The sequence below is a fragment of the Pleurodeles waltl genome, chromosome 6 (genome assembly GCF_031143425.1).
Source record: "Pleurodeles waltl isolate 20211129_DDA chromosome 6, aPleWal1.hap1.20221129, whole genome shotgun sequence".
Classification (NCBI taxonomy): Eukaryota; Metazoa; Chordata; class Amphibia; order Caudata; family Salamandridae; genus Pleurodeles; species Pleurodeles waltl.
In genome coordinates this window covers 884,607,635-884,621,837 of record NC_090445.1, presented here as the reverse complement: position 1 = coordinate 884,621,837, position 14,203 = coordinate 884,607,635, and the positions used below count along the sequence as shown (strand labels likewise).

The 14,203-nt window shown below is 43.7% G+C and overlaps 1 protein-coding gene across 8 annotated transcripts in view; it reads right to left on the bottom strand.

Moving 5' to 3' along the window:
- Positions 1-13,030: 13,030 nt before the first annotated feature.
- The window catches only part of CUTC (cutC copper transporter), a 197,456-nt gene continuing 196,283 nt past the window's right edge, over positions 13,031-14,203 (bottom strand). For all 8 annotated transcript variants that reach the window (XM_069239681.1, XM_069239682.1, XM_069239675.1 and 5 more), the window contains one exon: positions 13,031-13,901. In XM_069239681.1, the coding sequence (XP_069095782.1) occupies positions 13,790-13,901 (112 nt within the window). In that variant the 3' untranslated portion in view covers positions 13,031-13,789. The remainder of the gene's footprint in view (positions 13,902-14,203) is intronic.

Sequence of the window (14,203 nt, the reverse complement as noted above, 5' to 3'; positions counted from 1 at the left end):
ATCACTTTTTAGTGCTATCTCTACAAATTCACATTGCAACTTTATTCGTTTTGACCTACAATTATCCTGATAAATATTATATATTTTTCTAAACACTGTGTGGTGTATTTTTGTGGTGCTATATGGTGGTATTGTATGATTTATTGCACAAATACTTTACACATAGCCTTCTAAGTTAAGCCTGACTGCTCGTGCCAAGCTACCAGAGGGTGGGCACAGGATAATCTTGGATTGTGTGTCACTTACCCTGACTAGAGTGAGGACTTTTGCTTGGACAGGGGGTAACCTGACTGCCAACCAAAAACCCAATTTCTAACATTAGTGATCAGCGGTGAGGATAGGACTTGTGTTTGTGCAGTGACATACAGTAGCTAAGTATTTCACTACCTACCCACAGTTGAAGGTCAACTTGATTTTTATCTCTTTTTGCAATTTTTTATTTTTTTTTTCTTCCTGACAATTTTCAAAAACTAAATCCTCACTCAACATGTCTCTGACAGGGTCTCAAATGGGAGACTTTGACCTAGTCCTGTTGGATACATATACGGTCAAACAGCTAAGAGGGGTAGGCAGGGCAATGAGGGTACCCACCGAAGGGGCCTCCAAAAAGGAGGACTTTCAAGTGGCGCTGAGGGCCTGGGCAGAAGCCCATTTAGAAGAGGATGATGAGGAAGAGGAGCCAGAAAATGGCCCCTCAGAGGATTTGTTGCTATCTGTGGATGATGTTACCACTGCAATTGTGCCCCCTTCCAGACCAGGGAGCAGTGTCTCTGTGCAAAGCCTGACCGCAGAGGAAAGGGAGTTCCAATTGCAAATGGAAAAAAATGAAAATTGAGGCTCAACAGGAGGAAAGAAGGGCTGAGAGAGAAGCCAAGCAGGCTGAGGCTGAAAGAGCAGCCAAACAAATTGAAGCTGAAAGAGAAGCCAAACAAGCTGTAGCTGAAAGAGCAGCCAAACAGGTGGAAGCTGAGAGAGCTTTGGCTGAAAACAAACTATTGTTGGCTCATGAACTGAGTCTTAAGGAGCTGGAGATCAAGGTGAGACAGTCTGAATCCAGCAATAATGGTGGCAGCATACAGACAGGACCTGCTGGAGAAAAGAAGGTTCGTATACCCAAAAATGTGGTGCCCAGTTTTGTGGTGGGAGATGACATAGATAAATGGTTAGCTGCTTATGAAGTTGCACTAAGGGCTCATGAGGTTCCTGAAGGGCAATGGGGGGTAGCTATGTGGGGTTATGTGCCGCCATTGGGGAGGGACACACTTTAGCCACTTTACTTGCCAAGTTTGGGCTGACCCCTGAGGGATACCGCCAGAGGTTCAGGGACAACACCAAACAAACCACACAAACATGGGTAGATTTCTTTGACTTTTCCAGTAAGGCACTGAATGGATGGGTGTGGGGCAACAAAGTAGATGATTATAAAGGGTTATATGACTTGATTCTGAGAGAGCATATGCTTAATACTACTTTTACAGAGTTGCGCCAGCACTTAGTGGATAGTAAGCTGACTGATCCCAGGAAGCTTGCTGAGGAGGCGGACCTCTGGGTTAGCACCAGAGTGTCCAAGAAGGTACCTGGGGGGGGACACCCACAAAGGTGGTCAGGGTTCTCAACAGAAGAAAGAGGTGGGAGATAAACTTACAGATAAGGAACTCTCCAAAGGCCCCCAAAAGAATTCCCAGGGAGGGGGTGGCAACCATTCCTTTTCCAGATTTGGGAAAAAGCCAGGGACATATGATAGGTCAGGGAAATCCAACCCCAAATGCATGGAGCGTTACCAGTATGGTCACTATAAAGGCGACTCCCAGTGCTCCAAGAACACGTTCCACTACCGGACAGACACCTGGGTTGACTAGTGTAGCGCTCGGTGGGGAGATGGACCCAGATAGCTTTGGGGAACAGGTAGAGATTTCCCTAGTGTCCCTGGGAGAAGGAGAAATTGTGCCCAAAGCCCACATGCCCCAAAATACTTCCAAGTACAGGCAGTGGGTCGCCATTGATGGGCAGAAGGTGGAGGCTCTGCGTGACATAGGAGCCAGTATGACTACTATCAAGAGTCAGCTGGTGTCATTAGAGCAGATAGTCCCTAATACATTCCACCAGGTCATAGTCGCTGACAATCGTGAGAGTCACCTACCGGTGGCTCTGGTTCCCTTTGAGTGGGGGGAGTCTCTGGTACTCTGAAAGTAGCTGAGAGTCCTGCCATGCCTGTAGATTGTCTGTTAGGCAATGATCTTGAGTATACTGCTTGGAAAGAAGTGGAGCTCAGATCTCACCTGGAGATGTTAGGGTTACCTGAGTGGGTCTGCATGACCACACGGTCCATGGCTGACTGAGAGGGAAGTCAAGGGCGTCTGGAGCCTGGAACAATGGCCCAGAGAGCTGCCAAGAGGAGGGGCAAGGGGCGCGGGAAACCGGTCCCAGAAGTTCTCGCAGTGGTGACGGGGCCCCTGAGGAGGAGGCTCCCGAGCCAACTGGGGAAGACATTGCCACCCTGGGTGACCTACCGGAGCTTGCTGGCTGGCAAGTTGAGGGTGGACCCACCAGGAAGGAATTCTGCAAGGCGCAGAAAGAATGTCCCACTCTAAAGGGTCTGAGGAAGCAAGCCTCAGACCAGCCGGCAGGTGAAGCCTCTGGCGATCACCACATATATTGGGGGAATGATCTCCTCTACAGTGAGCCTAAGGTTCCGGCCTTTGGGGCAGCGCGTACGCTGGTGGTCCCCCTGTGTTACCGAACCTTCCTACTGGGTCTGGCTCACGACATTCCCCTGGCAGGACATTTGGGGCAAGGCAAGACCTTTGACAGGCTTGTCATCCACTTTTATTGGCCCAGAATGAGGACAAACTCAGATAAGTTCTGTAGGTCTTGTCCTACCTGCCAGGCCAGTGGTAAAGCAGGGAAAAGGGTTAAAACCCCACTGATTCCACTTCCTGTCGTTGGCACCCCCTTTGAAAGGGTAGGCATCGACATTGTTGGTCCATTGGCCCCAAAACTGCCTTAGGCAACAGGTTCATCCTGGTTTTGGTGGACCATGCCACCCGTTACCCAGAGGCAATCCCTCTGAGGACCGTAACTGCACCGGTGGTGACCAGAACTCTGATGGGGATATTTACCCATGTGGGATTCCCAAAGGAGATAGTGTCTGACAGAGGCACTAACTTCATGTCTGCATACATGAAGTCTCTGTGGGATGTGTGTGGTGTAACCTACAAGTTCACCACACCCTATCACCCCCAATCTAATGGTCTTGTGGAGAGATTCAACAAGACCTTGAAAGGCATGATTGGTGGCCTCCCTGAGGCCATGAAGGGTAAGTGGGACGTCCTCTTACCATGCCTTCTCTTTGCTTACCGAGAGGTCCCCCAGAGGGGGGTGGGGTTCAGTCCCTTTGAGCTTCTCTATGGGTACCCTGTCAGGGGACCCTTAAGCATTGTCAAGGAGGGGTTGGAGAGAGCTCCAAAGGCACCCTCTCAGGATGTGGTCAGCTACATGTTGGCCCTCCGCAACCAGATGACCCGCTTCTGGAAAGAGGCCCAAAGTAACCTTGAGGCCAGTCTAGAGGTAATGAAATGCTGGTATGACCAGAAGGCCACCCTGGTAGAGTTTCAACCTGGAGACAAAGTGTGGGTAATGGAGCCAGTAGAGCCTAGAGCTCTCCAGGACCGCTGGTCTGGCCCATTTGAAGTAAAGGAGCTGAAAGGGGAGGCCACTTACCTAGTGGACCTCCAAACCCCTAGGAACCCCCTAAGGGTGCTCCATGTCAACCGGCTAAAGGCTCATTTTGAGAGGTCTGAGGTAAACATGCTTCTGGTCACAGATGAAGGAATGGACGAGGAGAGTGAACCTCTCCCCGACCTCCTCTCTGCCCAAGAAGGTGATGGGTCAGTGAAAGGGGTCATCCTCTCTGACTCCCTGACTCTAAACCAGAAAGGAGACTGCTATGAGCTGTTGGAGCAGTTCTCCCCCCTGTTCTCCCTTACTCCTGGACTGACCCACCTCTGTGTTCATGACATTAACACCGGTGACAGTCTCCCTGTGAAGAACAAAATTTACAGGTTATCGGATAAGGTGAAAGCCAGCATCAAGGAGGAGGTCTCCAAGATGTTAGCTTTAAGGGTTATCGAGAAATCCAGTAGTCCCTGGGCCAGCCCAGTGGTGTTGGTCCCTAAGGCTACTGCCCCAGGTGTGAAGCCAGAGCTCCCGTTCTATGTGGACTACCGGGGTCTCAACTCAGTCACCCGGACTGATGCTCACCCCATCCCCGGAGCTGATGAGCTTGTTGACAGGCTGGGCGCTGCCAAGTTCCTGAGTACGTTTGATCTTACTTCAGGGTACTGGCAGATCGCCCTGACTGAGGGGGCTAAAGAGAGATCCGCATTTTCAACCCCTGATGGCCAGTACCAGTTCCGGGTGATGCCATTTGGATTGAAAAATGCCCCCGCTACCTTCCAACGGTTGGTTAACGGGGTCCTAGCTGGCAAGGATGCCTTCTGTGCAGCCTACCTGGATGACATAGCTGTCTACAGTTCCAGCTGGGAGGAACACCTGCTCCACCTCAAGGAGGTGCTTCAGGCCCTGCAACAGGCAGGCCTGACCATCAAGGCTAGTAAGTGCCAGATTGGGCATGGTTCCGTGGTGTACTTGGGACACATAGTGGGTGGTGGCAAGGTGCAGCCACTCCGAGCCAAGATTGAAACTATCAACTATTTCATTCTTTTTATTAGAACTAAGAATGCTGTTTTCTTTGGAGACTTTTTTTTCAATAATTGTTTGTCATTCCCTAGACTAACAAGGTATGTTGAGAACGGATTGTGGGATTCGTTTCACAGGTGAAATAAGTAAGTGGCTAATGTAGTAGTGTCAGCACAATTAAGGAAATCAGTTTCTAAACATGACGAGTAGACTGAACGACATTTATTAAGCATTTTCATAACATGCAAGGTGATTGGACATGATGTCGAGCATCTGCACTATCAAAACTAACAAGCTCTTTCGAATTAGCACACTGGTTTGTAACATGCTTTTAAACATGGTTTATGTTTTGTCTTGTGTTATATTGTCACAGCCCTGAAGAAGTTCTCAGGAGGATCAAGTTGAGTTGGCTGGAAAATATGAAACTGATAAATAAATATTAAAGATGTTGTCAATAATCTGTAGTTCGAGCTACATCTGTGTTATCAATGCCTCAAACATTGTTTGCTTAGTATACTAGTCTTTAAGTGCATAGCATCATATATTTTAAAGGGTATAGGGCCATATGTGCAAAGCGTTTTAGCTTCAGCAAACCCTTCAAACTGATAAATCAGAGGATTCTGCGAAAGCTAAAACCCTTTTTCCTTTGTACCAAACACATTTAGCAATTAAGAAAAGTGTTTCAGAATTACTAAATATGTTTAGAAATGGATACAGATTTGGTATTTGGAAGGGGTGTGTTGTAGAAGTCCCTTCTAAAGACCAAATCAGTATTCGATGTATCAATGTTTTGAAACTCACATTTACTGACACCTTAAAAGAGGTGGTAACCCATTTGCAAAATGGGAGAGTCACATTTGGAACCCTTTCCCTTTGTGAATAAAATAAAATAAAAAGTTTGTATGAGAGGAGGCACTGGTCTACAAGCCTCCTCTTTAAAAAAAAAAAAAACTTTTCTTTTTAAATGCAGTCCTGTTGCCTTTGTGGAAAATGGGCTGCAATTAATGGAAAACTTAGCTTTAATAAAAAAGCAATCACACACATGGTGGTATGCTGATCCCAGGAGGCTAGCATCCCCAAGATGGCAGTGAATTGTAATAAGTGACAATTAGCAAACTATCTCATTCATATTCATGGGGCAGGGGGAATTGTAACCCACAACAATTTATTTTTCGCACACCCAGCTATTAAGCATTGGTCTATTCACAAAATACCACAATGGTCGCAAATTGCAACCAACATTTTACAACCAGTGTTTAGAACATTTGGCCCTTATGTCGGTCTAGTGCTTTGAACTATTGGTTGCAGGTGGGGCTGGCCAGCACTCATTTTTGAGGACCAGAACTTAATTTTCCTCATCATACCTTGACCCACAGAAAGAGAGAAGAAAAAAACACAAGGGGGATATAAGGAGGAAGAGAAAGACAAGACGGAAAACATAGTGACCAAGATACACAGCAGGGGTGAAAACAACCTGAAAGAGTCAGATGAAAAGACAGGGAGTATCTGTAAGTGTATTGAAGAGGCCAGGGGTAGAATCAAAACTAAGTAGCCTTGGTATTCAACACTTCAGACATTTGATATCACTGGTCACAGTTTATGGAGCAACATTTAGGGGTCTAGAATTTATTCTTTCACAAATGAAGCACTGGGTCCGCTGTGAATGCTGCCTTAATCAGCTACCTGGTAGCAAGGTGTAATGGGAAGTTATCCCTGCTGCTGCTGTACTGAGGGTGGGCGGTAGAGTCAACGACGTGAGACGGTCTTACCTGTTTTTGTCACATATTTGGTATTCCGTGCAGTTAGGGCTGTGATGTATGCTGATGACATCATCACTTCATCAGTGGAGACCGAGCTCCAGAGAGCACCGGGGCATTTGATAGAGAACATTCCTAACACAGCAGAAGTATCCCGAGCCATAGGTGCTTGGAACAGTATGTGGTATGGTTAATGGAAAGGGAGTGGAAAGAGTAACGTGCCCAAGTGTGGGGGAACATCCTAAAGGAATGTGCTGGCACCCTGGAAAAGGAAAACTATTCCATATGGAACGAGGTTTACGAGACAACCGAGGTGACCTGCCAGCTTGTGACAAAGTTCCTGTAATAAGTAACATGTCAGCATGTTACTTTCTCGTTTCATCAAAAATCCAGTTTTGTTTCTAACCTTCACTTTGAAGTTAACCTGGGTGTTGTAGACATTCCCAGATAACCATGAATTAATGTAGACTACAAGAATGAGGCAGAGTTGGATTCCTACTCAAGGTTTTTGAACATCAGCATGACGCAGCATCTGACAGACCTTGATGCTGCAATTATTAGTGAGAGATCACTTCAGAGCAGAGGCTCCACCATGCTTGAACTGCCAGATCTTGGAACTATTGGAACTAGGAGAGCGCAGGGACACTGACGGAAGGCCCAGTTCACTTCACAAAGGGTGAAGACACATACGCACAACTTTTGAATGGGCAATTAACATTTAAAATAAAAAATAACTGGATAGGAAAGGCTTTAAGTCAGCCTGTTCTTCTAGCCTTGGAAGTCCCCTGTACTGATTACTTCAGAAAATAGGGAAATCCAGCAAGCAAGGAGTGCACAGTCATATGTGGGAATAGCTGACTTACACGAAGATCAAACTGTCACATTGACTCCCTCTCAGCAGCAAACACACTCATGGTATATGGTACACAACTACACTTAGACACGGGGCAGAAGGTTCAATGTCCAGAGATAGCTTGGAAGTCTAATCCTGCTCCCATCTGTTAATTATTAGAGAGGGCACTTAATCTTTCCTGGCTGACTCGTATCCATAAACATCCGGCATGAACTCTCCTTACCTGTTACTTCATTTTCGCGTGTCTGACAGGAGTAGTTAAAAGCTTTCGGATAAACCCGTCTGAATCACGTGCAGTTACAATTCCTCGCCAGCACCAACTACAGAGAACTACCTGCAGGCCTGTAGATATAAAAACAAGTCTGACTGTCACATGTGGGACTAGCTTGAAGGCAGGGATACGTGTAACTATGAACAGCAGCTGTACCGTAATTCACTCCATAATCCTTATTTCAGTTGGAGGATTTGCAACCGGTGTAAGGCCATGCCAAGATGACAAATATGGAGGAAAATAGCTTACTACTGAGTTCCAGTGAATCATACCAAGCCTTCCTTCTCTAGATCAGATCTTTACCTAGAAAACTGGTCATAGGTACCTTGACCAGTTCAACAACGCTTGGAATAACTCGTGCGTGAGGAAGTTAAGGACATAGGCGAGGTATGGCTAAATATTTGTACAATACCGGAAGTATGAGAGAGTGGTGGGAGTCACAGAGAGAAGTGTTGAATCTATGCTCCTAGAATCACCGCCGTTCAAGAAACTAAACACCTCGAGACATTGATAAAGGAGGTAAAATATATACTCTAGCTCTGGGGGTGAACTCACACTTGCCAACGTAAATTGTTAATCCATGAAGAATCGGTTATACGACTTTCCGATTATACAATTTTTGTATTCGTTTGTGCAGGTGTACGCGTTTGTGTAGATGTCCTTCAGTAAATGATACTCTGAAAGTTCGTAGATGCATGTGTTCAGCTAATGTTGGTCATTTGTATGCAAATTAGATCTATAAAATATGTCTATTTTTGATGTACCATCTGGCTATTTGAACTGAAATGTTGGTTCTTCTTGTACAGCATTTCGACAACACTCGGGTCCGGTACCTGCTATAAAAAACTGCAAATAAATAAAACAAAGACATTTAGAATTGCTCAGAAAACTGAATGAGAGTTACATTTCGATGCTCTTTTGGAGGACGTCTGGTCATGTTTTAGTTTCTCTAATGACGAGTTGCTGTGTTACACAGTGCTCGACTCTGGATGGCATAATAAGTTGTTGTTTATGTACTGTTTAATGCCTCAATGTTTACCTTTCTAAGCACTGTAAGATACAGTTGCCAGAAAGCATAATGTTTTCATTTGCAGCACGTCAAGTATTTAATAGAGGATAGAGATGCATTCATTCCAAATGCTTATGGAATGTAGCCATATTTTGTGGACTTGAGTCTCGGACTCTAGCACGTTACTTTGTTCACAACAATTTTTTGGTGTTAAAAAAGAAAAAACATCTTTAAGAGATGTACTTTTTTTTCCAACACAGCTATTTTATTGCCACTTGTCTGTGTAGCAAAAAGACAATCAGCATTGCTATGGGTAGAACCTCATATCTGCTTTTTAGAGGGTCAGTATTTTGTTTTTGGAATGTCACTGTATGGCTAAAAACGGTGCTACATGTCTCTGACTGCCACAAGGCTGTCAAAAAGTGATTATCAAGCCTTGAATTGCCGACAGGTATTAAGGAGGAACAGTGCACAACTGGGTCCATCCTCCTGGTTACCATGGAGTACAACGTTACATTTCATATTATCATGGACGTAGGTACATTTTGCTGTTAAAAAATAATACAAAATGCAAAAAAAGCAGTAAAACTAATACCAAACATGAATTTTCACAGTATCTGTATTTTACATTAGTTAACTCTTTTATGTATGTATCATTTTAATTTATTATATTTCTGCCAAATATTATACAAACTAGTGAAATTCCATTCAATTATTTTCAAATGTGCTCTTGTTTGGGGCATATTCAGTCACAGATGTTTTGCTTTCAGGATAAAATTGTTTACTAGCAAATATATATAGATCTAAACACTGATTTGAACAAATGTTACTTTAAGAAATACGTTCATCTCCAGAATTGCAGGCATAACAGCCCAGATTTCCAGAAGTACTCTAATGTATAAACAGCTGATTATGCAGAATTTCCAACATACAGGTATTCCTCAAAGAAATATGTGGAATTAATAATTTGCACACATTTCATTTTTTCCAGCACAGGGGAATTATTTTTCACTGCAATAAAACACCAACCCTTTAATATGACGCCTCCCCATTTTCACAGCATGAAGAAGTTTACTTCAGCACTCCACAAGAGTTACTGTTCATGTCTTTTTTTGTGTAGGAAGCAATCTGCACAATATTTGTGATTACCCCAAAACTTCAGAAATTCCAGGTGTTCATTGCATTTTCCAAGCCCCGCATTCCTGTCCAAATCCTAAACATATGAATGCAGCATTTTAACCATCATTGTCACAATCATAAGTGCACTTTCAGACTGAATAAATGGATCAATCATGAATAAGGAGGTGGACATTGAACCAGGAAAGTTGCACTTTTGAGTGCAAAAAACGATTATAAATCAAACCTTAAATCCTGAAAGTGAGTAACAGCCTCTTTCGGTAGCTCAAAAGAGACACCGACCTCGACTCCACTATCAACTATCTCTTTTTAATCAGACGCTATGGACAATTCCACCCTGCTCTTTACTACAGTACAGAAAAAACTATGCACTGTTTATGTACCGTACCCATAAAATGGTATGTAAGACACATACCCAACACTTGTTGGTTATCCAGAATAAGACTATAGAGAAGGAATACACCTCTCACAGGATATGAAGTGCAAAGTGAACACATTTTGTTCTGACAGTTCTGAAAGAGACCAAAGCAAACATCCCAAACACTAATAAAAGTTAGCTCTCCTTATTTATTGTTACCAACATCTTACCTTTTTGCTTCACAGCATTTGTGTTAGACAGTCCACTACACTAAACAATTAATTTAGAACTCCACCCTTGTGTGTGCCTTTTCATAAGCCCTTTTCTATTATTACTGTGATGTGTGTATAAATGATTGTTTACACCTTTATTTACTCCTAATAGGAGACAGTAGTAGCTCGGAGTCATAAAATGGGCAGATGTGCTGTATTTTTGCCAAACTGTAAAATTATGAACATTGAAAAGACTGGAAATTTCCCCAAAATAAGTTATGGTACAAAGTCAAGCTATAATCTCAAATGAATGCAGATTTTCAAATTCAGGTGACCCAGTAAAATAGCTCAATGAGTTCATTGACGCTTACTGGGGGAACCACCTATCCATGTCCCTGTGCATGAGCTGAAGATCACAAAATTATTTCAAAGCTGGTATTACACGTTCCTGAAGCTGGTACATTGAGCACTATTTAGCTGTGTAATGCATGCAACTGTTACTTACCGTGCCACACAAAATCAAAGAAACAAGCAAATTCAATAAGTTTTGCCTATGCAAGATCAATGCATTTTAAATGTTGCAAACAGAGCTTTAAGTAAAAAAAAAATTAAAACAAAATAAATCAAAAAAGCTCTATGATGCTGCCATTGTTGCACTTTTCATCCCTTATGCTATGTATGTTGCACAGCAATCCGCACTGATATGCAATATATCTTAAAACAGCGCAGGGGTTGGGGAGGAGTCAAGCAACACATGGGGAGAGGGTGGGTTGGTGAGGGATGAGGCTGTGGTGTTGGTATGAAACAGATGGCAGAAAATGGTGCAGGGGCGGTGAGGAAAAAGCGCCAACAGGTGGGCTAGGGTAGTGAGAAACAGACAGCAGGAGGAGAGTGGGTGGTGGTGAGAAATGGATGGCAGGAAGAAGGGGCAAGGGTGGTGAGAAACGGAATGTGGGAGGAGGGTTAAAGGACAGTGAACGAAGGAAGGCATGGGGATCGATTAAACAATGGACAGGGGAAGAGTGCGGGTAAACAATGAACATGGAAGGAGGGTAGGAAGACAATGGACAGCACTGGAGGAGGGGGGTGTGGGAAACACAACCGAAAGTGGGTGGAGGTGAAGGAGAGGGACTGCAAAGACCTGTAATCAATAAGAGTGCATGTTTAAGAGTGAATAAAAAAGTGTCTGCAGGAGTCTGTGGCCAATGTAAAAACACTGGCAACGGACAGGAAGCTGTACTTGGTCCATGCTCCACAGCAGGGACACACAGCAAAGCCCCAGGAAGAAGCTGAGGAGAAGAAGAGACTTATGACCAATGAGAAGCAAGGAGACAAGAGTGATGTGACAGCAAACCAATGGTAAGTAAAGGTAAGTAATAGTTGTAATCTAAGCCTGTTATAAGTTTTTTTTTAATTGTATTTACAAGAGAGAGTTTGCAAGCACAGTGCAAATGTGCATATATCTGAGAAAGGTAAGAGGTTGTACCTGGTTGTGGGGGTTTGATTTTTGTTGTTTGACTGTTTTTTTAAAATTTAAAGCAAGATGATCAACCATTATTTAAGATTTCAGCTTTCTGAAATTTGGTGAAGTTTGTGGTACCAGAGGTGGCTGGAGATTTTGAAGGGGCAGGTGCAGTCTGGTGTAGGGATGAGTGCCATGGCCGCTCTGGTGATTTGCAGCATGCACATGACTGCAACTCATAATGTTTGCAGACTTGATGAAAAGGCGACACAGCCCGAAGATTTGCCAAAATTCAATGCATGACAGGAAGACATCAAAGGCCGTCAAGCAAACCGAGGGTGTGGTCTTTGTTATCCCCGAGACAAGGATGTGTTAGGGTAACTAGAAGGATTGCAAAAGGTTGCAGAGACTATATGACTTTTAAGATTTGAAGAATATGGAGCAAGGCTGCACTAAGCTCATGGAGAAAGACCACATTTCAGACAAGATTAAGAGTTATGGCTTCAGGGGCTACGAAATAGTGCAAACATGTAAATATGGACTGCAGCATACGCTTGCCGATTCAATGTAGATATGTGGTAGTTTTAGAAGCGAAATCAAGGATACTTCTTAGTGTAATTGGACAAAACAAGCTCCTGGTGTGTATTGGTATCTCAGCCAACAACCGTTTTCTGGTGAAACACCCAAAGCAGCCTGCAAATACCAACATTAGGGGCTGAACCCTAAGCAAAAACAGCGAGTAATAACCGAAAAACGAGCAAAAACAAAAAACATGCGTGGAAAGTGAGAAAAGGCGACTTGGCAAAATAAAACTTTGCAATGCTGTTTGTCCTGCCAGCCACGTTTTTGCCAGTCACAAGCCTTCTGTTTGCAGGGCACTAGAAGTTAAAAAATTCAAAATAGTAACTCGATCATGTCAGGAGCAGCGGAGGGGCACTAATTCATTTGAATCAATTAGTGCTTGATCACTGCTCCACACAGAGAAACGGAAATGATACCAGGCTTGCCTTGACGAATTACGAGGCTTTAAAGAAGAGTGCCACATAAACCAACAAATGGTGAAGGACAGGCGGGCCTCCAAGCCCTTTACTGAACACAACAGAGTCTTAGAAGCAAGACGCGTGCACTAGCGCATGCACTCGCAGACTCGAACCTAAAAATGAGATTCTTCCAAACACCTGTAATTTAAAATTTCATAGTTAAAAGTCAAAGGGAATCGCCACGCTATCAATTTCTGAAACTAAATGGAAAAAACAAGAGAAAACACAACTAATTGCACCAGTAAAAATGAACATTTATTGACAATTTGTTTTGCAGAGTTCCTAAGCTGGTGGAACAATATTAGTTTTCACAATGTAGGATCACAATTTTAACTCTTACACAGTTATAAGTACACTGCATTGCTGATCAACTGTTTCAAAAGGAGATCTTAATTTCACAATAACAGTATGAAAGGTGGCTAGCAATAAAGATTGATTTTAGTCTGAAAGTTCAAAGTCTAGCCTGTTTGACTGCTAGCTGGAACATGACAGGACAAATGCAGAGTATTTCTTAGTATCAGCTGATCATACTGTTAATAGAGTCAGGTATCTACTACACCCAGTCTCTCCCCCGGATACATACCGCAGGCGAAGAGGAAAGCAAACCCTCACATTCAAGCACTAGCGTTTTGCATGGACCAGAGTCCTACGGATGTGTGTCGCCAACTGAACATTAGCCGTCGCTTGTCAACCCGGTCTGACGCGGATGAGCTCTTCTGCTTAGCTTCACTTGCCTTCTGGTGAATCAGGATTCATATTCATTCTAACCAAGTTCCTCTCTTCCTCGCGGTCAGTCAATTTATTAAGGAATCTCTGCCTGTGCCACCAACTGAACTTTATCTTCTTCCTTGTCAATCAGTCTTTCATCTGAGCTTTGCCAGGTTGAAATGTCTGCAACCTTACTTCATCCCACAGTGAATGTAAGCTTCTTTGAGCCATCCATGTGTCTGGACTGCTTGCATTTCGGTACTGCAGCTCTCAGAAGCGGCTGTCTACAGGATATTCTTCGCTATAGCATTTAAGGTTCTCACCTTTGCCAGGTCGGTTACCTTTGTGGAATATTCTGTCGTTGGAATTGAGGAGCCCATGGAAACACAGGTGTTTCTAATAATGAATAAAAGAAGCAAGTTACTGTTGGATGCATTTATGTTTTGTCACATATTCTTGTATTAAAGGCCCATTTTAGACAAGCAGGATAAATAGCGTACACTGAGGTGAACAAGTAACAAAACATGCAGTTTGACCTTAACCACAAGACAATGCCAACATAGAGTTTTTCCCCACGCTAAGAGATTTCTGGAGGAAGTTCAGTGCCACAGCAGAATCACTTACTCGGTGCATCCATCCTCAGATATCCTTCTAAAGGTTGCCCTGGTTAAGATTTTCAAACTCTAGAATGGATTCTA